Genomic DNA, 26457 nt, shown 5'->3' with positions numbered 1-26457 from the left:
ACTTCTGTGCATGCAAATTTACAGAAGTACATGGCATTTAGCATATATAGGTTCTCCTTCTTCAGGAATGAAGCTGGTATGCTGGGTGCTCTTGGATGCAGCCCTGGCCAGCAGGAGTGAAGTTGGCTCCCCTGCAGCACCTGGCCTGATGTTGCTGCTATGTCCTAAAACCTTGGGAGCCACATTAAATAAGTCATAAAGATTTCAGATGCAGAGAGGTTTTGATCTCCACTGAGAGTCACCCCTAGGAAGGCTGATTGTGTAATTGTGTAAAACCCTCATGAACATTTGGGGCTCAGCACATAGCTAATCTTCTAATGGAACTAATCTAACTAGCATCACATTTCACTAGGCCAGGGGTAGGCAACCTTGGCTCTTTTATGACTTGTGGACTTCAGCTCCCAGAATTCCTGAGCCAGCCATGCTGAGGGAAAAGGGGGAGGTTTCCAAGCTGAGCCATGCTGGCTCAGGAATTCTGGGAGTTGAAGTCCATGAGTCATAAAAGAGCCAAGGTTGCCTACCCCTGCACTAGGCTCTGTTGCAAAGGTCGGTTGCTAGAAGTCAGAAACGATTTGATAGCTTTTAATCGGGTGGGGAAATCGTACAAACACCTTAGGCAGAGACGGGACAAGCGTGTTTTTCCCCTCCTATCCGCGGTCAAACAGGCAACATCTGTGCCTATAAAGCAGACAATAAAGAAGGCGGCATCTGTGTTTGAGTTTAAAGGAGTTAAAACCATCGAGTACTATATTGCTAGAAAGGAGGTGAGGAGAAGGGAAGCGCACAGGAACTTCCTCTTCCTGATCACTAATCAGAGGAAGATGGTGTGTAGGGAGGATTTTGTGCTCTTCCCGGATTGAAGCAGCAGCTGGAAGGTGAGTGGAGGGCAGGTCGGAGCAAGCGGGGCTGTTTGGTTTCCTCCACGGCGTCCAAGCAGAGAAGCAACTAGGCTGAAGCATCTCAGCTGCTCCTGCTGCCAATCCCTTCCCTCCCCAACTTTTAAGTCCTCTGGTGCTGCAGGCTGTTAAACTGGGGGCTGCGATTTTCTGCTGGTGGGAAGATTTCAAAAGTCTCCTTCAAGTGAAGGTTGATTCTTTGGGAATGGCTTCCTTGCATACGTTGTGAGTGTTGCGTCACTGGAGGCTTTTAAGAGGAGACTGGACAGCCATTTTCAGGAATAGCAATAGGGTCCTCTGCCTGAGCAGTGGGTTGGACTAGAAGACCTTCAAGGTCCCTTCCAACTTTGTTATTTTACAATTTTTTAAAACTAATTTTCTATTATTACATTTGATCAATGCTTAATAAACATCGTGTTGTCTGGTCCAATTTGTTTGCTTAATAATACAATTTCCATTCTTAGTGTCTACCCCTTTTCTCCAACCATTGATGAAATAAATTCCGTGTTTGAAAATATTCTGTATTTTCTTTCTGTTTGATCCTCAATGTAAGTCTGTCCATTTCAGCACAGTCCAATATCTTCTTGATTATCTCTTTGTCTAGTGGTGTTTCTTCATTCTTCCAGTGCTGAGGAAATACAATCCCTGCTGCTGTTAATACATGCAATGTTAAATATACACTTTGCTTATTAAATTTTTCTGATATCATACCTAATAAAAGGAGTGCAGGTTTAAAATCTACATGTTTTCCTAACATCTTTTTTAACCAAGTGTGTATTTTTGCCCTTTTTTTTTTTTTTTTTTTTTTGCTTTAGCACAAGGCCACCACATAGTAATATGTGCCAGGTGTTTGATTACATTTCCAACATTTATTAGACATTTTTGCTAATCTAGCAGGTGGTAAATGCCATCTATAGAACATTTTTTGGGTAAATATTTTATTAGATTTTGTATAGGTAAGGAAAAGATAGGGTCAGAAAACGGGTATAGGGGGAATGGGAATAGGAATTTGGGGTAGGATAAGGGTAGGTACAATAATGGGGTGACTCCCCATAATAATCCCAAGCTTTAACAAACAAACTACCGTCCGGATCTAAATGTTAAATAAATATAATTTATATAATAGTAAACAATTATAAAGGTAGAATTAACTATAATCATATATAACTAAAATTTGATAAATAAGTAAAATTCTTCTAAATAGTTATTTATATTTAATAACTCATCGACTAATTCTAATCATCACCATTAGTATTTAGAGTCACTAGTAATACAGATATTATTAATCTAAGAAAAAGTAAAACTTAGTTAAAGGTCTATCACTTATTCTATTCAATTTTAAAATTCAATTCAATTTAAGTTCTGTTCATATTCTAACGTGTCTCTAACCATGGTTAAAATTTTCCCAAGTTTTGAAATAAATTGAGTCTTCTTTCTCCTTCATCTCCAAAGTTAATCTATCCATTTCTGCACAGTTTAGGATTTTCAAAATTATAGCCTGATCAGATAGTACGTTTTCATTTTTCCAAAATTGGGCAAATACTATTCTTGCAGCTGTTAATACATGTAATATTAAATAGTCATTCTCTTTACCATAGCTAGATCCTACTATTCCTAGCAAAAACAATTCCGGTTTAATCTCTATCTGTACTTTTGTCATCTTTTCCAGCCATCTATGAATCTTAAGCCAATATTTCTTTGCGTTAGGGCATGTCCACCAGGCATGGTAGTAAGTGCCTGGGTTTTGTTTACATTTCCAACAAATATTCGATACATTTTTAAACATTTTTGCTAATCGAACTGGTGTCATATGCCATCTATAAAACTTCTTATATAAATTTTTTTATGTGTTGCTACTTTAGTAAGTTTAATGCTTTTGTCCCAAAGTTTTTGCCAGTCTTCTAAGTCTATAGAGTATCCAAAATTCTATGCCCATACTATCATTGTTTCTTTTACTTGTCCTTCTTCCATCTTCCATCTTAGCAGACATTTATAGAGTTTCTTAATCAGGTTCTCGTCTGTTTTTAAAAGTATTTTATCAAGTGGAGTCTGCTCTTTATAAAATCGGGTAGATTTTATATCTTTTTCGTATCTTGTTTGAATTTGCAAATGGGGCCACCATGTTAAATCAATACCTTGTTGTTGAAGAGCTTGCCTGTCTTTAAGTTTTCCATCTTTATCCAAAATATCTGTAAGGGCCCACCCCACTGTACATCTTAAGAAGACAGAACTCTTGGAATATCTCTTCCAACAGGCATCTTTATTAGGAGAAGATGGTTGCAGGTGTTCTAGACAGGACCTGAGGAGTTCTCTCCCTCCCTCAATGTTTTAAGTGTTCCCAAGCAGCCCCCACCCCACAGTTCTTCCGGCGACGATCACTCATCCTTTTTTCCCAGATTCCAGGCGTTGCCTTGTTCCCCCCCTTTTCCCTCACTGCCGGCAAAAGGAAGACTTCAGAGAGCTGAGTAGATGAAAGGCAATGGCCATATTGTTATGGTCAGTCCTCTTGATAGGAATCAACATCCAGTCCTTTTGTAGTTTACTGAAGGAAGTGCGAGCCATAAAAACCCCCTGCTCGTCCCCCTTCCCCTTTGTAGTATGACAGAATCCAGAGAGAGCAGAAATGGGGGTTTTCCATAGTAGATATCTAGAAATGAAATATAATTGGATTCTGACAATATCTTTATAACTAACAAGTTTGTCATAGTTAATCAAATTTGGATAGGCAAATGCATCCAATAATAATAATAATAATAATAATAATAGTAGTAGTAGTAGTAGTAGTAGTAGTAGTAAAGTTGGAAGGGACCTTGGAGGTCATCTAGTCCAACCCCCTGCTCAGGAAGGAAACCCTACACCATTTCGGACAAATGGCTGTCCAGTCTCTTCTTAAAAACTTCCAGTGTTGGAGCATTTACTGCTTCTGGAGGCAGGTTGTTCCACTGATTAATTGTTCTCACTGTCAGGATTTTTCTCCGTAGTTCTAGGTTGCTTCTCTCCTTGATTAGTTTCCATCTGTTGCTTCTTGCCCTGCCTTCAGGTGCTTTGGAAAATAGCTTGATTCTCTCTTCTTTATGGCAGCCCCTGAGATATTGGAATACTGCTATCATGTCAGACCCAATTCTAGCAACCGTTCCTTATATGTTTTAGCCTCCAGTCCCCTAATCATCTTTGTTGCTCTTCTCTGTACTCTTTCTAGAGTCTCAACATCTTTTTTACATTGTGGTGACCAAAACTGGATGCAGTATTCCAAGTGTGGCCTTACCAAGGCATTGTAAGAGTGGTATTAATACTTCACGTGATCTTGATTCTATCCCTCTGTTAATGCAGCCTAGCACTGTGTTGGCCTTTTTGGCAGCTGCAGCACACTGCTGGCTCATATTTAGGTGATTGTCTACTAGGACTCCGAGGTCCCTCTCACAGTTACTACTATTGAGCATGGTGCCACCTATGCTGTACTTGTGCATTTGGTTTTTCTTGCCTAAATGTAGAACCTTGCTTTTTTCACCATTGAATTTCATTTTGTTAGTTAGTGCCCAGTATTCAAGTCTGTCCAGATCCTTCTGTATCTTAAGCCTGTCTTCTGGAGTGTTGGCTATTCCTGCCAGCTTGGTGTCGTCTGCAAATTTGATGAGTTCCCCATCAATCGTTGATGAAGATGTTGAAGAGCACTGGGCCCAGAACAGAGCCCTGGGGCACTCCACTACACACTTCCCTCCATATAGATGCAGTTCCATTGAGGACCACTCGCTGAGTATGGCCGGTCAGCCAGCTACGGATCCATCTGGTGGTGATTCTGTCTACCCCACATTTTTCTATCTTATCAAGTAGTAGGTTGTGATCTATTTTATCAAATGCCTTACTGAAGTCCAAGTAAATTATGTCCACAGCATTCCTCTGATCCACTAATTTTGTCACTTGGTCAAAGAATGCAATAAGATTTGTCTGGCATGATCTATTTTTGACAAACCCATGTTGGCTTTTAGTAATGACTTTGTTTGCCTCTAGGTGTTCGTTGATTCGTTGTTTGATTATCTTTTCCAGGATCTTCCCATGTATTGAGGTCAGACTGAAAGGTCTGTAATTTCCTGGATCCATTTTTTTTCCCTTTTTTGAGGATGGGAACTACATCAGCCCTTTTCCAGTCCTCTGGGAGTTCCGCTGTGTTCCAGGATCTTTGAAAAATATAGTTCAGTGGTTCCGATATCACATCTGCCAGTTCCTTGAGAACCTTGGGGTGTAATCCACCTGGCGATTTGAACTCATCTAGGCTGGATAAGTGCTCACTTACCATTTTCTTCCCTATCTTAACTTGTGTTTCTATTTTGTTTTTTATGGCACTATTTTTGAAAGGTTGGTCTGTTTTTTCCCTTTGTGTAAAGAGAGATGCAAAAAACGAATTAAATAGTTCTGCTTTTTCCCTTTTGTTTGTCACCTTCTTGCCACTTCCACCCACTAATGGACCAATCATTTCCTTCACTTTTTTCTTGTTTTTTACATGTTGAAAGAAGCTTTTTTTGTTATTTTTGACTTTGGTCGCAAGCCTTAGTTCATTTTGAGCCTTGGCTTTCCTCACTTCATCTTTGCAGGCTCGGGCTATTTGCTGATATTCTGACTTTCCACTTTCTATACTTGTCCTTTTTATCTTTCAATTTATCAGAGAGTTCTTTATGCAGCCATGCTGGTTTCTTTTGAGAGCTGTTGTTTTTCCTCTTTGTTGGTATTGTGCTAGACTGTGCTTTTATTTCCCAAGCTGCTTTTTTTTTTGTAAAAAGTTTTTATTTTCAATTTTACAATACACTACATTCTTAAAAATACTTCAGATAAAAAATAAACAAATTAATACACACCATTTTCGGTATTGCTCACCCATTTCCCCCCAAACCGCATCCACCCTCTAACCAACTTACCTCTTTCCTTCTTCTTCCTCACTCACCCCCTCTCCTCCACCTTCCTACTTACTTCTCGCCTTCTTCTGTCCTCTCACTCCGGATGCGGTCCAGGGGAAATGCCCGAGGAATTCCTCTCTCCAAATTGAAACCTCAATATTATATACATTAAAACTATTTCTACTTATCTGAACTACTTAAACTTCAACCCATCCTCCCCCCACCCCCTCCCCCCCAACTTCCCAGAGCAAAGTACAGGATTATACAAACATATTAAACATAATCTATTTAAGTTTACTAATTATACAATAACCAAAATCATACTAACCCTTAACTCTCTTCAAACTTTAACAAAGAAGGACTTCCGGTGGCTGTGCCGGTGACGATGGCGGCTATTTGACAGCCGTCTGTCACAGGGAAGTGTAAAAGTCGGAAAAACAGCGCCGATCAGCTGTTTTGCGACTTGAAACCTTCCTCCCGGGTGAAGGGAGGAAGGTGAGCCTTTGCCTGGATAGAGGTAGAGCCTCACAAGTCTCCCAGTTTTTTCCTGGGAGACGAATAGTGAGAGCTCCCTCGGAGTCTGGGTGCTGTTCCCTTTTCCTGGACGCCTTTGTTCTCCGGCGGGAGAACGAAGCTAGACGCTGCCTCCACTGCTGCTGTTTAAATGAAAACAGTAAGTTAACTTAAAAGCAGACAGAGCTGTCAGGAAGATAAGAATTGGATGATTTTATTTTAAACCTAACTCAGTGTGAATTAACATCTTCTGTTATTATTTCAACTGGAGTGAAGAAATATGGTGGAGGAATCCTGCTTCTTTGTTATTTTCTTTGTCTGAGAACTTTCACTTTTTACTTTCCATTCACTATCTCTAACTGGCAACAAAGTTTTAACAATCTAACAGATTTGATTTACTTAAAGAAAAATTTTTCCTTTTAAAGGGGGAATTGCTTTTTCTTCTCCTTTATTCTTATTTTATTACTTTTTGAAAAAAGGAAGGGGGGGAACCCTTTCTTTTTTTTTCTTTTTAAAATGGCTTCAAAACGTCCTGGACCTTCTTCTCTTCCTAAAATTTCAACTGCCTCTCCAGTAACTCAGACTGTACAACAACCGAAACCTAAACCTTCTCCAACTTCGCCTCCACCTCAGGCACTTACTCTTAAGGATTTACAAGATGCTTTAGATAAGACACTAGAAAAAACAGCAGAGCTCCTGGCTCAAAAAAATAATGAGCTCAGGGAAGATATTGTGTTGGCACTCCAAGGGCTTGCTGGCCTTGTGGAAAAGATTGATGACCGGGTGGACGAAGTGGCTGGTAATGTTGAAATATTACAAGAAAGAGTTGAAAAAATAAAAGATAATGTGGATGTTGCACAGAATGAAATTATAATGTCACAATATAGAGAAATGGAGTATGCTTTGAGAATAAGAGGCTTGAAGGAAAATGTTCAGGAGAATTTGAAAGAAGAAGTTGCAGCAGAACTGGCTTCTATTTTGGAAATTGATCCTGAATTAATGTTGAGAGATATAGAAAAGATTTTCAGAGTCAATTCGTGGGTTGCAAAACAGAGAAAATTACCAAGAGATGTGGTGGTTTATTTTGCAAGAAAATCACTTCGTAATGAAATTATACAGGCCTTCTATAAACAAAGATTTCAGATTGCAGCTCAGGATGTGATAGTTTTAAAGGAAATACCTTCCAAAATTCTCAGAAAAAGAAAAGACTTTGCTTTTTTGGCTGAAGAACTTAAGAAATGACAAATTCAACTTAGATGGGATATACCTGTGGGGATAGTGGTGACTTACATTGGCACACGATATCGTCTTAATACAATTTCAAAAGCAAGAGATTTTTATGTTACTATTTTAAAAGGAAGTCCACCACCATCTTCAAGATTAAAAAAAAATGAGAGTAAGGCAGAAGCAGAGTTGGCTGTAGGTTCAATGCCATTGTTGGGAGAAGAATTATTGGTTGAATCTATGCAACAGAATTTGCAAATAATGGAAGACCCAAGGGAACAGAGAATTACACGTGCTGCTTATAAATGCAGAGAAAGACAACAACAACAGCAACAACAACAAAAGGTAGATGATGGAGTTTCATCACAGTCTACTTCAGAGCCAGTGGGAGGAGCAAGGCCAAAGAGGTCATCGACTGCAAATCTAGAGGTTTTGTTCCAAAGGCTTCAATCTGCTAAGAATGGCAAAGCTTCTAACTAGGAATGTTAATGGGCTAAATTCACCACAGAAAAGAAAGAAAATCTTTCATTATTTGAAACAACACAGAAATGATATTATTTGTTTACAAGAGACTCATATGATTTCTAAAGATCAAAAATATTTGTTTAACCCCCGGCTGGGGATACATTTCATAGCTCTTACTTTGCAGAAAAAAGGAGGTGTAGTTATTTATGTGAGAAAGGAGCTTTGACCGAAGTTAATTGATTCTGATCCAGAAGGAAGATATGTTATTGATTTATTAATAAATGATAAGAGTCTTCTTGTCGGATTATATGCTCCCAATCAACAACAAAAACATTTTTACAAGATGATTCACCATAAATTAACTTCTTTGGATCATAAGTCAGTTATTATGATGGGAGATTGGAATGGTGTTTTAGACTCAAGTAAAGATAAGAAGGGTTCTTCTAAAGTTTCTAATCATGCAAGACTTCCTAAAGTTTTTTTTTATTTAAAGGATGATTTGGAACTCAGAGACATTTGGAGAGAACGGAACATTGAGGAAAAAGATTTTACCTTTTTTTCAGATAGGCACCAATCTTATTCTAGAATTGACTTTTTTGGGTTACTAATGATTTCCTTTCTAGGGTGAAGAATATCAAGATATTTCCTAAAATTTCCACGCTTCTTGAGTTGTTTTCCCCTTGAGGATTCTCATCCACGGAATCCTTCCCAAACCCTCTCTAAGTTTATTGAAATTAGCTGTCTTGAAGTCCAAGACTCTAGTTTGACTGTGTTCTATTGCTTGTGCTTCCATAATGATGAATTCTAATATTACATGATCACTTCCTCCCAGGGTTCCTATGGCTTCAACACCTTCTATCATTTCATCTCTGTTAGTGAGAATTAGATCCAAAATGGCTAATCCCCTAGTTCCCTTCTCCTACTTTTTGGGATACAAAGTTGTCTGCTAGGTTTGCCAGGAACCTGTTTGATCTTCTACTTGGTGCGGAGTTTGTCTCCCAGTTGATGTCAGGGTAGTTAAAGTCCCCCATTACTATTGTGATGTGCTTCCTACATACCTTAGTTAGCTGACTAGCAAAAAGTTCATCTATTTCCTCTGTTTGGTTGGATGGTCTGTAGTATACACCTATGGCAATGTCATTTTCCCCCCCCCTTTTATATTGACCCAAATGCATTCAAGACAGTTTTTATCATTGTTGTGCTCTATTTCTGTAGAGATGTAGTTATTTCTTATATAGAGAGCAACTCCACCTCCTCTTTTATTTGGTCTGTTTCTTTTAAATAATTTAAATCCCTCTAGCTGTGTGTTCCATGTGTGGGTTTCATCCCACCATGTTTCCGTAATGGCAACAATATCATATCTGCCCTCATTAACCTGAATTTCTAGTTCACGCTGTTTGCTGTTCATACTCTGTGCATTGGTGTATAAACACTTGAGTCCTTTGTGAGTGGCCCTGTGTTTCCTTTCTACATAACCTGTGTGGTGCCTGAGTTCCCCTACTGTCTTATCACCTATTTGGTTAGTGCACTTTGTGTGGCACTCGCTATTAGAGGCTTCATTTTTCTTGATAGCAAGGTTGATATTCTTGTCCACACACACATCTATGCTACTTGCACTAATAGCCCTATAATTTTTAGATTGCCGGGGACAGGGTTGTTACGTATCAATTAACGTCCTGTCCCCGCTGTTTAGTTTAAATTTCCCTCCAGAAAATCTGTGAATTTATAGCCGAGTAACTCATTCCCTTTTTTTGATGGATGCACACCATCTCTTTTGTACATCTTTTGATTGGACCAGCTACTGACATCGTGACTAATATATCCAAAGCCTTCCCCTTTACCCCACTCCTTTAGCCACATATTGAATTGTGCTATGTGCTGGCCTTTTCCGTTTTGCTCTTTATACACTGGTAAACCTCTGAGAAAGTAAGCCTACAGCCTATTCTGCTAAGTTCCTTCCTCAAGCTCTGGAAATCATTCTGCACAGAGAGTACATCTTTTTGGGACAGATCGTTAGTGCCAAGATGTACAATAGCCTCCACATCACAGTCCTTGCTGCCATTCTTGATTATTTTAGAAATACGCTTCTTGTCCCTACTGGCAGTAGCACCTGGAAGACACCTGACCTCTTTCAAAGCTTCTGTGTTGAAAGCCACTCAGGTATTTTCGTATACATTTGGTGTCTCCCATTCTGAAAGCAATATGTTTCTTATGGCATGATTTTGAAAGTATTTATGTGCTTTAGTTTTCTTATACCATAAAAAGGCGTGCCAACCTAATTGGAGGTCATGTCCCTCTAAGTAAAGAAGTCGTTTATTTCTCAGTGTGATCCATTGTTTAATCCAAAGCAGAATAGCTGCTTGATAATAAAGTCTCCAATCCGGGAGTCCAAAACCCCCTCTGTCTTTAGATTCTTGTAAGAGTTTACATTTAATTCTTGCTTTCTTTCTTTGCCATATAAATCTTAATATTATTGCATTTAAGTCGTCAAAAAATTTCTTGCTCAATTTAACAGAAACTGTATGAAATAAAAAAATTAGCTTTGGTAAAATGTTCATCTTAACCGTCGTGATAATTGAAGATTTTCCCACTTTTCCAAATCTACTTTTATTTGTTTTATTACTCTCTCATATTTGTCCTCTTTTAGTGTTGTATATTTTGCCGTTAGGTTTAACTTTTTTAACTATTTGAAGATTTGTCTTTTTGGCAAGTTGGATTTTCTGTTTCTCAGTTAATTTTTTTTTAAAAAACTTTAGTCTTTCCCCTATTTATTTTCAATCCAGCCACTTCTCCAAATTCTCGGTTTTCTGCAAAAGTTTAGGAGCTGTTTCCAGTAGCTCCTCTAAAATAAAAACCAGATCATCCGCAAAAGCCTGTAATTTATATTTCTGGTCTTTAATCTCTAAACCTTTAATTTCCATGCCTTGTCTAATATTTCTAGTCAATACCTCCAATGTAAGAATAAATAGCAAAGGGGAGAGTGGACATCCTTGTCTCGTGCCTTTTTTAATATCAAATCCATCTGTATAGTGTCCATTTAAAAGTATTTTTGTTGTTTGTTTCTTATAAATTGCTTGAATTGCTTTAATAAAGTTCTCATCAAAATCCATTTCCTATAACTGTTGAAACATGAATTGCCAATTTAAATTATCAAAAGCTTTTTGTGCCTCAAGAAATATAAGTGCCATCTGATTCCCTGGATAATTTTCATAGTATTCCAAAGCATTTTAGATAATCTTTAAGTTGTTCTTTATCTGTCTTTTAGAGAGGAAGCCGTTTTGATCTGGATGTACAAATTCAATTAGAAAGTTTTTCATTCTTTCTGCCAATATTGCAGCAAAGATTTTATAATCCACATTTAATAACGATATTGGTCTATAGTTTTTCATTTATGTAAGGTCAGTATCTTCTTTGGGTATCAAAGTGATATTGGCTTCAGTCCATGAGTTCGGTATTTTTGTCTGTGTAAAAATTTCATTACATAAGTTTTTCAAAATTGGAGTTACAGTATCTTGTAGGGCTACATAAAATTCTGCGGGTAATAATAATAATTAATAATAATAATAAAGTTGGAAGGGAACTTGGAGGTCATCGAGTCCAACCCCCTGCTCAGGCAGGAACCCTACACCATTTCGGAGAAATGGCTGTCCAGTGTTGGAGCATTCACTACTCCTGGAGGCAGGTTGTTCCATTGATTAATTGTTCTAACTGTCAGGAAGTTTCTCCTTAGTTCTAGATTGCTTCTCTCCTTTGATCAGTTTCCATCCGTTGCTTCTTGTCCTGCCTTCAGGTGCCTTGGAGAATAGCTTGACACTCTTCTTTGTGACAGCCCCTGAGATACTGGAAGACTGCTATCATGTCCCCCCTCATCCTTCTCTTTGTTAAACTAGACATACCCAATTCCAGCAACCGTTTCTTATATGTTTTAGCTTCCAATCCCCTAATCATCTTTGTTGCTCTTCTCTGTACTCTTTCTAGAGTCTCAGCATCTTTTTTACATTGTGGTGACCAAAACTGGATGCAGTATTCCAAGTGTGGCCTTACCAAGGCATTGTAAAGTAGTATTAATACTTCACGTGATCTTGATTCTATCCCTCTGTTAATGCAGCCCAGCACTGTGTTGGCCTTTTTTGGCAGCTGCAGCACACTGCTGGCTCATATCTTTCTTTTGTTTTTTTATTGCCTCTGTAATCTCCATTATTGAAATCTTCTCATTTAACCTCTGTCGCATATTCTCAGGAACCTTTGGAAGATTTGCTTCTTTTAAATAATCCTGAATCTCCGCCTTATAAAGTGTCTCATAATAAGCCTTAATAATTTTTTTCATTACATCATTATAGCAGTGTAACTCTCTCTTTGAGTCTTGTAGTTTTCATTTTTCTCTTTCTTTTTTCAATCTATATACAAGCCATCTTCCTGGTTTATTAGCATTTTCAAAGAAATTCTGTTTAGCTCGTTTGATCTGTTGTGCCATTATATCCATCTCAAGTAAGTTTAATTTGGGTTTTATTAATTCTATTTGTGTCTTCAGATTTTTCTTTTGTGGATCAGTTTGTAACTCAGCTTCCAAGACGATAAGCTGTTCTTTCAATCTATACTGTGTTTGTCTCTTTTCTTTGTTCTTTATGGAAGCATAAGTTATAGCCATACCTCTGAAGTATGCTTTTGCCATGTCCCATACAATTTGGATAGAAGTTTCTTTTTTTTTAATTAATTTTAAAGAAGAAATCCATTTCTTTTGTTGCTAATTGTAAGAATTCTTTTTCCTTCAATATATATTTATTCAAGAACCATTTTAATCTTTTCCTAGCTCCTTTCAAGGTCATTTTAATTGGGTTATGATCTGCCCAAATATTTGGTTCTATTTCAGCTTCTTGTATCTTCTTGAAAAAAGAATTGGATCAGGTTTTTAGAGTTAACTCAAATTTTGCAAGAAGAAATGGAGTACCTAAGGAGCTCCATCTATAGAACATTTTATATCAGTTTTCTTTATAAGAAGTTGCCATGGTCAATTTATAATTACTTTCCCAAAGATTTTGCCATTTTTGTAATTCTCGCATCTTTTCTCGCATTTTTGCATCTTTATCATAGCTCAATAGTCTCCATTTACAATTAGTTTTGCTGTTTTTATGATATATTCTCTTAATTACATTTATAAACTTTTTTCCAAAATCCATGCAGTTTAATTGTTATGTCATAAATTGCCAGCTTACATTATGAAAGGCTTTTTGAACATCTAAAAATATTAGTGCTATGTGTTTTCCTGGGTGCATTTCATAGTATTCTAATAATGTATCTAAAATAATCCTTAAGCTGTGTTTTATTTGTCTTTTTGGTAAAAGTCTATTTTGATATGGATGAATAAATTCAATCAAAAATCTTTTCAATCTCTCTGCTATTATTGAAGCAAAAATTTTGTAATCCACATTCAATAGAGATATTGATCTATACTTTTTTTATCTGTAATAAATCTGAGTCGTCTTTTGGTATAAAGGTAATATTTGCTTCCATCCATGTATTTGGTAATTTAGCCTTTAATAGTACCTCATTACAAGCTTCCTTCATTGGAGAGCTTAATATGGCACTAATGATCTGTCCCAAAAAGATGTACTCTCTGTGCAGAATGATTTCCAGAGCTTGGGGAAGGAACTTAGCAGAATAGGCTGTAGGCTTACTTTCTCAGAGGTTTTACCAGTGTATAAGGAGCAAAACGGAAAAGGCCAGCGCATAGCACAATTCAATATGTGGCTAAAGGAGTGGTGTAAAGGGGAAGGCTTTGGATATATTAGTCACGATGTCAGTAGCTGGTCCAATCAAAAGATGTACAAAAGAGATGGTTTGCATCCATCAAAAAAAGGGACTGAGTTACTCGGCTATAAATTCACAGATTTTCTGGAGGGAAATTTAAACTAAACAGCGGGGACAGGGAGTTAATTGATACGGAACAACCCTGTCCCCGGCAATTTAAAAACTATAGGGCTATCAGTGCATGTAGCATAGATGTGTGTGTGGACAAGAATACCAACCTTGCTATCAATCAAAATGAAGCCTCTAATAGCGAGTGCCACATAAAGTGCACTAACCAAATAGGTGGTAAGACAATAGGGGAACTCAGGCACCACACAGGTTATGTAGAAAGGAAACACAGGGCCACCCACAAAGGACTCAAATGTTTATACACCAATGCACAGAGTATGAACAGCAAACAGGGTGAACTAGAAATTAAGGTTAATGAGGGCAGATACGATATTGTTGCCATTACGGAAACATGGTGGGATGAAACTCACACATGGAACACACAGCTAGAGGGATTTAAATTATTTAAAAGAAACAGACCAAATAAAAGAGGAGGTGGAGTTGCTCTCTATATAAGAAATAACTACATCTCCACAGAAATAGAGTACAACAATGATAAAAACTGTCTTGAATGCATTTGGGTCAATATAAAAGGGGGGGGGGAAATGACATTGCCATAGGTGTATACTACAGACCACCCAACCAAACAGAGGAAATAGATGAACTTTTTGCTAGTCAGCTAACTAAGGTATGTAGGAAGCACATCACAATAGTAATGGGGGACTTTAACTACCCTGACATCAACTGGGAGACAAACTCCGCACCAAGTGGAAGATCAAACAGGTTCCTGGCAAACCTAGCAGACAACTTTGTCTCCCAAAAAGTAGAGAAGGGAACTAGGGGATTAGCCATTTTGGATCTAATTCTCACTAACAGAGATGAAATGATAGACGGTGTTGAAGCCATAGGAACCCTGGGAGGAAGTGATCATGCAATATTAGAATTCAACATTATAGAAGCACAACCAATAGAACACAGTCAAACTAGAGTCTTGGACTTCAAGAGAGCTAATTTCAATAAACTTAGAGAGGGCTTGGGAAGGATTCCATGGATGAGAATCCTCAAGGGGAAAACAACTCAAGAAGCTTGGGAAATTTTGAAAAATGAGATAATAAAAGCACAGTCTAGCACAATACCAACAAAGAGGAAAAACAACAGCTCTCAAAAGAAACCAGCATGGCTGCATAAAGAACTCTCTGACAAATTGAAAGATAAAAAGGACAAGTATAGAAAGTGGAAAGAGGGGAACATAACTAAGTCAGAATATCAGCAAATAGCCCGAGCCTGCAAAGATGAAGTGAAGAAAGCCAAGGCTCAAAATGAACTAAGGCTTGCGACCAAAGTCAAAAATAACAAAAAAAGCTTCTTTCAACATGTAAAAAACAAGAAAAAAGTGAAGGAAATGATTGGTCCATTAGTGGGTGAAAGTGGCAAGAAGGTGACAAGCAACAGGGAGAAAGCAGAACTATTTAACTCATTTTTTGCATCTGTCTTTACACAAAGGGAAAAAACAGACCAACCTATCAAAAATAGTGCCATAAAAAACAAAACAGAAACACAAGTTAAGATAGGCAAGAAAATGGTTAGGGAGCACCTGTCCAGCCTAGATGAGTTCAAATCGCCAGGACCAGATGGATTACACCCCAGAGTTCTCAAGGAACTGGCAGATGTGATATCGGAGCCACTGAACTATATTTTTCAAAGATCCTGGAACACAGGGGAACTACCAGAGGACTGGAAAAGAGCTGATGTAGTTCCCATCCTCAAAAAAGGAAAAAAAATGGATCCAGGAAATTACAGACCTATCAGCCTGACCTCAATACCTGGGAAGATCCTGGAAAAGATAATCAAACAACGAATCAACAAACACCTAGAGGCAAACAAAGTCATTACTAAAAGCCAACATGGGTTTGTCAAAAATAGATCATGCCAGACAAATCTTATTGCATTCTTTGACCAAGTGACAAAATTAGTGGATCAGAGGAATGCTGTGGACATAATTTACTTGGACTTCAGTAAGGCATTTGATAAAGTAGATCACAACCTACTACTTGACAAGATAGAAAAATGTGGGGTAGACAGAACCACCACCAGATGAATCCGTAGCTGGCTGACCGGCCGTACTCAGCGAGTGGTCCTCAATGGAACTGCATCTATATGGAGGGAAGTGTGTAGTGGGGTGCCCCAGGGCTCTGTTCTGGGCCCAGTACTCTTCAACATCTTCATCAACGATTTGGATGAAGGGATAGATGGGGAACTCATCAAATTTGCAGACGACACCAAGCTGGCAGGAATAGCCAACACTCCAGAAGACAGGCTTAAGATACAGAAGGATCTGGACAGACTTGAACACTGGGCACTAACTAACAAAATGAAATTCAATGGTGAAAAAAGCAAGGTTCTACATTTAGGCAAGAAAAACCAAATGCACAAGTACAGCATAGGTGGCACCATGCTCAATAGTAGTAACTGTGAGAGGGACCTCGGAGTCCTAGTAGACAATCACCTAAATATGAGCCAGCAGTGTGCTGCAGCTGCCAAAAAGGCCAACACAGTGCTAGGCTGCATTAACAGAGGGATAGAATCAAGATCACGTGAAGTATTAATACCACTCTTCAATGCCTTGGTAAGGCCACACTTGGAATACTGCATCCAGTTTTGGTCACCACGATGTAAAAAAGATGTTGAGACTCTAGAAAGAGTACAGAGAAGAGCAACAAAGATGATTAGGGGACTGGAGGCTAAAACATATAAGGAACGGTTGCTAGAATTGGGTATGTCTAGTTTAACGAAGAGAAGGACAAGGGGGGACATGATAGCAGTATTCCAATATCTCAGGGGCTGCCATAAAGAAGAGGGAATTAAGCTATTTTCCAAAGCACCTGAAGGCAGGACAAGAAGCAACGGGTGGAAACTAATCAAGGAGAGAAGCAACCTAGAACTAAGGAGAAACTTCCTGACAGTGAGAACAATTAATCAGTGGAACAGCTTGCCTCCAGAAGCAGTAAATGCTCCAACACTGGAAGTTTTTAAGAAGAGACTGGACAGCCATTTGTCCGAAATGGTGTAGGGTTTCCTGCCCGAGCAGGGGGTTGGACTAGATGACCTCCAAGGTCCCTTCCAACTTTACTACTATTATTATTATATATCTTGAAAGCATTTATAGAACTCTGCAGGTAGCCCATCCCCATCCTGGAGTTTTATCATTTTTATTGTCTATAGTTTTTCATAATATTCTTTAACTATTTTTTTATTGCCTCATTTTGGAGTTACATATCTCCCTTCTCATCTTGCAGTTTGTTTATCAACTTTTTTCTCTTTCTTTTTTCAATTTATAAGCCATCAATCTTCCCAGTTTATTTACATTTTCGAAAAAAATTCTTTTGCTCTTTTCATTTGTTGAGTGAATTCTTCTGACTCTATTAGGTTTAGTTCATGTTTAATTATCTCCATTTATCTTTTAAGAAGATTTTTTTGTGGATCTTTTTGAAGTTCTAGCTCCAATATTTTCAACTCTTCCCTTAGCGTAGTACACTTGCTTTTTCTCTTTATTCTTTTCAACCGTATAAGTTATAGCTAATCCTCCAAAGTATGCATTGGTTGTATTCCATATGTATTGAAATGAAATGTCTTCTTTTTTATTTTCTTTGAAAAAGAATTCCATTTCCTTTACTGCTATTTCTGAAATTCTTTCTCCTTTGATAAGAGTTGATTCCATGTCCACCTTGATTTCATCTTTACTCCTGCTCAACTCAGCTTCATCGGATTATGGTCAGCCCAAATATTTGGTTCTCATGTATATTAGTTCTTAATTTAGGGGACATCTATATCATATCAATTCTAGACCATGATTTGTGTCTATTTGAATAAAATGTATACTGAGTCTTTTTTGGGTTCATTTCTCTCCAGACATTCTGTTCGCAGATTTCTTCTGCCATTTTAACAAACATCTTAGATAATCTCTTTCTTCCTTTTTTCCCTATTTGACTACTTTTGTAATCTAATTTTTCATTCATAATTGCATTAAAGCCTACTAAACAAATATTTGATATTCCATTTCCAATATTTTTCTGTGTTTATTGTTTGGTGCATGTATTGCCATAATCAACAATTTTTTTATTTATCGTGATTTCCACCATTATAATTCTTCCTTCTTCCTTCAAGGTCCCTTCCAACTCTGTTATTCTTTATCCATCAATTAAAGCCGCCACATTTCTAAAATTACCTCAAAAGCTTTGACTGTAAATTATTTTGAGACATTTTTCCAGGATTGAAAGACATAGATTTTCTCCATATACACATTTGTAGGTGTGTGTCTATATTTCTCTCTGTATGCATATATCTGGAATTATATAATCTATCCCCATCACTTCCAGATATATTTGATGATAACCTTTTGTGTTCCTAAGGATTTATGATTGACCGAAGTCAACAAGAAAGTTTACCCAAATCAACAACTGAATTTGATTGAATGGATATTTGAACATGGATGTCAATAGTCTTCCATGTATCAGATGAATAATAAACAATGTAAGAGATTATTCCATCGTTTTGGCATGTTTGCTTTATCATTGTAATGTATACTTTTTTTCTTTTTTCATATGTTTCACCATTTTATAAATATTAAAGTTACACTTTTCTTTAAATCTTATAGAAAAGAGGATGGGAAGAAGAGCCCTCTGGACAGCTATGAATAACAAGCAACATTGAAAAGGAAAGCAAACCAAGCCAGAAATCAAAATATTTTCTGTTTCCTTCAGAAAACCACACAATTCTCCCACTCCTCCAGCAGCTCTTAGAAAAAAAGAGAGAAAATCAAGAAAGATTTCAAACTGGAATAAGTAGATTTTTCAGAACTCAAGGATACATTACATGAAAAGTGAAGGGAGATTATTTTTCATTCAGTAAAATAAGGAAATATCTGGAAGTCAGTTGGAGGGAAAGGTGAGTAGGAAAGTCAGTAGAGCAGAGAGCCATGCAGGCCTCGCCCTGTGAGGAAGAAAACGGATTGAACGAAAGCATCACTAAACAAGGGATTGTCCATATTTTTGACTTCCTCAAGAATATCAGCTGTGGAAAAGCTCCGTACTTGTGTCTCTTGTTGTAAAAGCACAGATTGCAAATCACAACTGATTATGCACATAGTACTCACACAGGAGAGAAACCCTCTGAATGTCCTGATTATGGGAAATGTTACAGCCAAAATTCCAATCTGGTGACACACCAGGGGGGACTCACACAAGAGAGGAACCCTGTGAATGTCCTGATTGTGGGAAATGTTACACCCACAATTCCAATCTCATGACACAACAGGGGACTCTCGCAGGAGAGAAAACCTTTGAATGTCCTGATTGTGGGAAAGGTTTCAGTCAGAAATCCAAGCTAGTGATGCACCAGAGGACTCACACAGGGGAGAAATCCTTTGAATGTCCTGATTGTTGGAAAGATTTCAGTTGGAATTCCCAGCTGGTGATACATCAGAGGATTCACACAGGAGAGAAACCCTTTGAATGTCCTGATTGTGGGAAAGGTTTCAGTTGCAATTCCTACCTAGTGAGACACCAGAGGATTCACACAGGAGAGAAACCATTTGAATGTCCTGGTTGTGGGAAAAGTTTCAGTGAGAATTCCAGCCTTGTGAAACATCAGAGGACTCACACAGGAGAGAAACCCTTTGAATGTCCTTGTTGTGGAAAAAGTTTCAGTCAGAATTCCAGCCTTGTGACACACCAGAGTACTCACACAGGAGACAAACCCTTTGAATGTCCTGATTGTAGGAAAGGTTTTAGTGAGAATTCCTACCTAGTGAGACACCAGAGGTCTCACACAGGAGATAAACCATTTGAATGTCCTGATTGTGGGAAAAGTTTCAGTGAGAATTCCAGCCTTGTGAAACACCAGAGGATTCACACAGGAGAGAAACCCTTTGAATGTCCTTGTTGTGGAAAAAGTTTCAATCGCTATTCCAATCTGGTGAGACATCAGAGTACTCACACAGGAGAGAAACCCTTTGAATGTCCTGATTGTGGGAAAGGTTTCAGTCAGAAATCCAGCCTGGTGAAACATCAGAGGACTCGCACAGGAGATAAACCCTTTGAATGTCCTGATTGTGGGAAAAGTTTCAGTGAGAATTTCAGCCTTGTGAGACATCAGAGTACACACACAGGAGAGAAACCCTTTGAATGTCCTGATTGTGGAAAAAGTTTCAGTCAGAAATCCAGCCTAGTGAAACACCAGAGGACTCACTCAGGAAAGAAACCCTTCGAATGTGCTGGCTGTGGGAAAGGTTTCAGTGAGAATTCCAGCCTTATGAAACACCAGAGGACTCACACAGGGGAGAAATCCTTTGAATGTCCTTGTTGTGGAAAAAGTTTCAGTCGCTATTCCAACTTGGTGAGACATCAGAGTACTCACACAGGAGAGAAACCCTTTGAATGTCCTGATTGTGGAAAAAGTTTCAGTTGCAATTCCTACCTGGTGGTGCACCAGAGGACTCACACAGGAGAGAAACCCTTTGAATGTCCTGATTGTGGGAAAAGTTTCAGTCAGAAATACAGGCTGGTGAAACACCAGAGGACTCACACAGGAGAGAAACCCTTTGAATGTCCTGATTGTGGGAAAAGTTTCAGTCAGAAATACAGGCTGGTGAAACACCAGAGGACTCACACAGGAGAGAAACCCTTTGAATGTCCTGATTGTGGGAAACGTTTCAGTGAGAATGACAAGCTCTTGAGACACCAAAGGACTCACACGGGAGTGAAACCCTTTGAATGTCCTGATTGTGGGAAAAGCTTCAATCACGAGTCCAACTTGGTGACACACCAGAGGACTCATACAGGAGAGAATTCCTTTGAATGTCCTGATTTTGGGAAAAGTTTCAATCAGAATTCCCAGATCACGACACACCAGAGGACTCACATAGGAGAGAAACCCTTTGAATGTCCTGATTTTGGGGGAAGATTTCAGTGAGAATTCCATCCTGTTGAGATACTAGAGGACTCACACAGGAGAGAAATCCTTTGAATGTCCTTGTTGTGGAGAAAGTTTCAGTCGCTATTCCAACCTGGTGAGACATCAGACTACACACATAGGAGAGAAACCCTTTGAATGTCCTGATTGTGGAAAAAGTTTCAGTCTGAATTGCAAACTCTTGAGACACCAAAGGACTCACACAGGAGAGAAACCCTTTGAATGTCCTGATTGTGGGAAAAGTTTCAGTCAGAAATACAGCCTGGTGAAAAACCAGAGGACTCACACAGGAGAGAAACCCTTTGAATGTCCTGATTGTGGGAAAGGTTTTAGTCAGAAATCCAACCTAGTGAAACATCAGAGGACTCACACAGGAGAGAAATCCTTTGAATGTCCTGGCTGTGGGAAAAGTTTCAGTGAGAATTACAGCCTTGTGACACACCAGAGGACTCACACAGGAGAGAAAACATTTGAATGTCCTATCTGTGGGGAAAGTTTCAGTGAGAATTCCCACTTCGTGACGCACCAGAGGACTCACACAGGAGAGAAAATGTTTGAATGTCCTGATTGTGGGAAAGATTTCATTGAGAATTCCATCCTGTTGAGATACTAGAGGACTCACACGGGGGAGAAGTCTTTCAAATGTCCAGTCTGTGGACGTTACTTCACTCATAAATCATTCCTTATTGCACATGAGGAAATCCACATGAGGCAAAAGTTGAAGAATTTAGAAAAGGCTTGAAATTCATTTGTGATCTCCCATTGAAACTGTAGTTGAGACATTGACTATTTGACTTGTAGTCTGAATCTTTTTATTCAAACATGTCTCAGGACTAGACTTGTAGGTGGAGAGAAAAGGAAAATGGAAGAGGGCTAACTGCCAATTTCTGCTTAGCAGCAGCAGCTACTGGATATTTCCTTTTGTATAAGTTGTGGATTTCATCAAAAAGGCTTCTGGGTGGTAGTTTTGAATATTGATTATATAATTCCCATATTGATTATATAATTCCCACATGTAGAGTTTCACGTCTTTTACCTTGGCTTCCTCCAGATTTTGAGGCCCAGAATTCCTCAGCCAGCATAGAAAAGGTCCTCAAGATCTAACTGTCATGGGCCTTGCAATTATGGTTGCATGTTGCAACAGCTGTTAAGTGAGATTTGTTTCCTAAACTACCCTATCTCTGATGCAGCCATTAATTGAATGTGTCAGTCACTAAGTGGATCACTGGCTACCTCAGGGTTGGGGGAAGCTATTGGAGGCTTAGTGCAGGCCCAGGTTTGCCTGTTGTAGGCATCTCTAGGCCTCCTCCACCCTCTGCTCTCACGCCTCACACCCTCCTCTTTCTAAGATTTCTGATCCTAACGTTGGGGAAGGAGGGGAGGGCGTGCATCCCTGGCCCTTGGGACTGTGTCCTGGAAGCAGCCGTTATTTTCAGTGGGCCCTGGCAGCCGTCCCATGCGGTGGACTTGTGGAAGCAGCTGTCATTTGGCCATACTGTCACGCAGAAGAGAGACAAACCTCTCTGTTTTGCTACCTAACTTGAGGGGAAAAATACAGTTGAAAAGGCTTCATTGCTGATAAGGGGAAAAAATGGGTATTTTCAGTGTTGCTATGGACATTAGGTCAAGGGAAGTCGCTCAGAGTTGCCTCAAACGGCGAGATGGGCAGTGATTGTTTAATAATGAATGAATTTAATAATAAAAAGATAATGTGAAGCTCATTACCCAACTCTTGCTCAGTGATACATACGGTGGGTTTCTAACACATACGATTGTTAATTTGTAATCTGTCTCTTGTGCAATCTGCATCTCTAAGTAATCTGTTTTACTCAGCTTCCCGTCCCTCTTCATTGATAAATTTAAAATTTAAAATTTCAGTTTCAATCATACATCAGTCCCACCACTCTCTGCCTCTGATGACGTGAGCTGCAGTTAGGCTTCTGCCTCGTAATTTATTGTTGCATTGCTATCTGCCCTAGTCCTAAATTCTATGAAAATACAGCAATTCATTAGGCACAGTTTAAAAAATTAGAATGGCTAACTGGATATGTTTTGATTGGCATCCTTCTCAGATTCAGCGATTATCTTCTCCGTCATTGCCAGTCTTATGGGGAAATTAGGACATTTCAAACTGGACAACTAAGCTATGGTTTCTCTCTAAAACAGCCATTTGTTTTTTCAGTCGGATTGTAGCCTTTGAACATGAAAGAATCACAGAAGATCTCTCTGATTTCCCTGATGATTTTCCAAATTCTGAACCAGATTCGATAGACATCATGGAAGTTCAGGTCCCCGTGGATGGCAACAATGAGTAGACACAAATGTTCAAAAAATGTTGGGAATGAATTTCTTTAACGTAAGAATATGTCGGCTGCTTAGTCTGAAAGCTCATCCTGGGTGTGACACTCTGGGCGTTTGAAGGTGCCTGTGATCCCTCTTGGTTCTTCTGGGTCCTGTCCCCCCTGATTTTATTCCTTCTTTTAAAAGTCTGAGAATTTCACAAGTTATTTAATTAAAGTAAACTTCTGTTTCCACAAATGCTTCTGGAGAAACAGAAATGATGGGTAGTTGTAACAAGCCAGAATGGGTTTGTTAATGTGAGGTCCCTTGGTTGTTGATTAGAGCACGGAGTGAGCGATACTGAAATTGGCAGATGGCCATTTGCCACTCCATAGAATCAGTTATAGATCTCCTTCTCAAAGATTTAATGGGGAGGTCTCCTCAGATGCAATCATGGAGAAACGTTAGCTCTAATCAATGACCAACATAGGCGGATAGAGGTTTGTAAGACACGGGTCCAAGACTATCATGAGTGCTGCAACATTTAATTAACGTACCAGCACTTCGTTGCACTTTACCGCCAGATTCATCAAGCCACTATGAGGGCAAGCTGCCAGACAACCACGACACTCCAACACAAGTTGAAAACGTTATAGATGTTGGAGGACTGTGATTACACCAAGGGGTTAGTTCATAACATATTCTCTAAAGTGTTGACCCAGGAACAGATAACCCTGCTTGAACGGGATGTGGGACATAATTTGGCGGATGCACGACCATTGGATTTTTTGGCAGCATTGGATCCTGCTGAACAACAGATTGGGGTGGGTGACGAGATCAAAAATTCTGTTAGACAAAGAATCACAGGTTTGCTACTAGGTCACAAAGGGTATCAAATATTATCCAGGGGCGAAAAAGAGGCTTTAGAACAACTTAGAAAAGACCATACTATCATTCTGCTAGCGGATAAAGGCAGGGTGACGGTAGTTATGGACAAAACACAATACACCGATAAAGCCCTGTCATTACTCAGTGACACAACGGCATACAGAACCATTACCAGAGACCCCATGACCACGCTCAAAAATAGTATAAACAAACTTTTGGATAATTTCAAACACTGTAAAGTAATGGATGAAAACACTCTGAGGAAAATACGCCCGAGGGATTCGGCCATAGCCAGGTTCTATGGCTTATCAAAGGTTCATCAAGAAGGGGCTCCCCTACGTCCAATTGTCTCATTCAAAGGCACACCAACCTCAGAGTTAGCCAGGTGGCTGAGTAGCCGCATCAGCCATGTGGTAGATGGTAATCAGTGAGATCGGCTTGGAATTTCTAGAAAAAGTCAAGTTCCTAAAGGTGGAGGGGGATGAGGTGATGATATCTTTTAACGTCACCTTACTCTTTACCTCCATCCCGCAGGACTTGGCAGTCACGACCTTAAGAGACGGCCTTAATGAAATGGGACAAGGACGACATCAAGATTCCCTATATACTGACGACCTAGTGAAATTAACAACATTATGTTTAAAAATGTATCTTACTTTCCAAGGGACCTTATACGAGCAGGTCAAAGGAACACCTATGGGAACCCCTATCTCAAGCATAGTGGCAGAAGCCGTTCTGCAACGTTTGGAAACCATGGTGATGTCTCAGTTCCACCCCAAATTTTGAGTCCGATATGTGGACTATACGTTTGTAGTTATTAAGAAACAACATAAGGCTGATTTTATGGAGGCGCTAAACTCTGTGTACTCAGATATCCGCTTTACAGCAGAGGAAGAGAACCAGGGTACGTTAGCCTTTCTGGATGTGTTGGTCCAACGTCAACTGGATGGGACCCTACGCACAAAAGTGTATCGTAAACCGACCCATACCAATAGGACCCTCCATTATGGGAGCAACCATCTAGTGGCCCATAAAATCAGCTATATAAGAACATTGTTCAAACGTATCGATTCACACTGCAGTACAACCAGGACCAAAATTGAGGAAAGGAATCATCTATTTCGGACCTCCAAGTATAATGGTTACCCTACTGGATTCATTAGGAAGTACAGTAAGCCGTACAGATCCTGCAAAAACTTGCAAGAAACTGACAGGACGACAACACAAAATGTGCGTATCTCCCTCCCATACATTAATGGTGTATCAGAGGCAACAGCTAGATTACTGGCTCCCTTTAATGTAAAAGTGGCCCATAAACCAGATCAAACTCTACGATCTAAGATCATGCACCCAAACTATCCACTCCCCAATGAAGAAAAATCTGCAATAATTTATAAGATCAAGTGTAAGGACTGTTCCTGTAACTATGTTGGTGAGGGCACAAAAAGATTAAAAACTAGGGTGTATGAGCATGCACAAGCAGTTATCTTTTGGAAAAATAAAAGCCTTAAAAAAATAAAGGACTTTTACGAATTCCCACGGTGAAAGAGAGGTTTTTATTTTTGCACAAAGCTTCAGAAGTGATTTACAATCAGCAAATTTCTGAACAAGGGGGCGGGTCTAAACTAAAGCTTTATAGGTTTCTTTTTCTCAGGAACAAAGGAAGCATAGATGGAATCTTACATTGTATATGGAATCTATTTTGTAACATTCAGATAGTTTCTCACACGTTAGGTCCATTTCTCATGGGAATACAATGAAGGCAGTTTTTACTTTTAAACAATGTTTCTAAATATGCATTAGGTCATTCACGTACTGTTAATACAGCTTTTGGCTAACACTGCTTTCTTTCAGAAATTATGCAGACACATGATTTTTGCTTTTAGTGATTTTTCATTATTATTATTATTATTCTTTATTCTATGTTATTCTATTTCTTTCCCACTTTACTCCCCCCTTTGGAAGTTTTCTAGCTTAAACTTCCATTCTACCTCTGATTCAGGATCTCTTGAAGGTACTATTTTATATTCCCACAAGGCTAACATTGTTTCATGTTTTGCAGTTAATTGGGCTGTACTTTCTGAGATCCTCCAAATCATGGCTATAAGACGGGAGTAAGCAAGGAATTAAAATACATCCTAGAATTAACAATGCTACTATAACTATGATGGTTTGTAGGCCTGGTAACTTTGGCCACCATCCTGAAAATACGTCTTCCAAGTTAAATCCGTTCCAGGTTTGCACTAGAACGTGTGCTAACTTGATCATTTGGTCTGTTATGCCTTTCAATACTTTTCCACTTTCATCTACTTCGATGCAACAGTTTGTTAGATTGAATTTTCCACATGCCCCTCCTTCTTTGGCTAAAAGATAGTCCAGGGCTAACCTATTTTGCATGATATATGTTCTGGATTTCACATTTTCTTTAGCCAATTCAGTTAGTCCCTTCACAGTCTCATTGATGATTAACTCTATCA

The 26457-nt window shown here is 38.9% G+C and overlaps 2 protein-coding genes across 3 annotated transcripts in view; both read left to right on the top strand.

Moving 5' to 3' along the window:
* The first annotated feature begins 794 nt into the window (after positions 1-794).
* LOC120298243 (zinc finger protein 84-like) lies at positions 795-25516 on the top strand. 2 transcript variants are annotated; one of them, XR_005554009.1, is made up of 3 exons: positions 795-875; positions 18498-23168; positions 24515-25516. XR_005554009.1 is itself a non-coding variant. In XM_039321747.1 (2 exons), exon 2 carries the CDS (start codon positions 19034-19036, stop codon positions 20810-20812), a length of 1779 nt encoding a protein of 592 aa, XP_039177681.1. In that variant the 5' UTR covers positions 795-875; positions 18498-19033; the 3' UTR covers positions 20813-25516. The 2 variants fall into 2 exon arrangements, 1 of the variants encoding a protein (XP_039177681.1); XM_039321747.1 differs by having other exon boundaries at positions 18498-25516.
* The window catches only part of LOC120298242 (zinc finger protein 84-like), a 57178-nt gene continuing 31535 nt past the window's right edge, over positions 815-26457 (top strand). The window contains exon 1 of the mRNA XM_039321746.1: positions 815-875. The gene's annotated coding sequence lies outside the window, so the exon portion shown is untranslated. The remainder of the gene's footprint in view (positions 876-26457) is intronic.

This window comes from Crotalus tigris, unplaced genomic scaffold, assembly GCF_016545835.1.
Source record: "Crotalus tigris isolate CLP2741 ecotype Arizona unplaced genomic scaffold, ASM1654583v1 scf7180000023825.297174, whole genome shotgun sequence".
Lineage (NCBI taxonomy): Eukaryota > Metazoa > Chordata > Lepidosauria > Squamata > Viperidae > Crotalus > Crotalus tigris.
The sequence above is the reverse complement of the archived record's forward strand: the minus strand, read 5'-3'. Positions and strand labels throughout refer to the sequence as shown.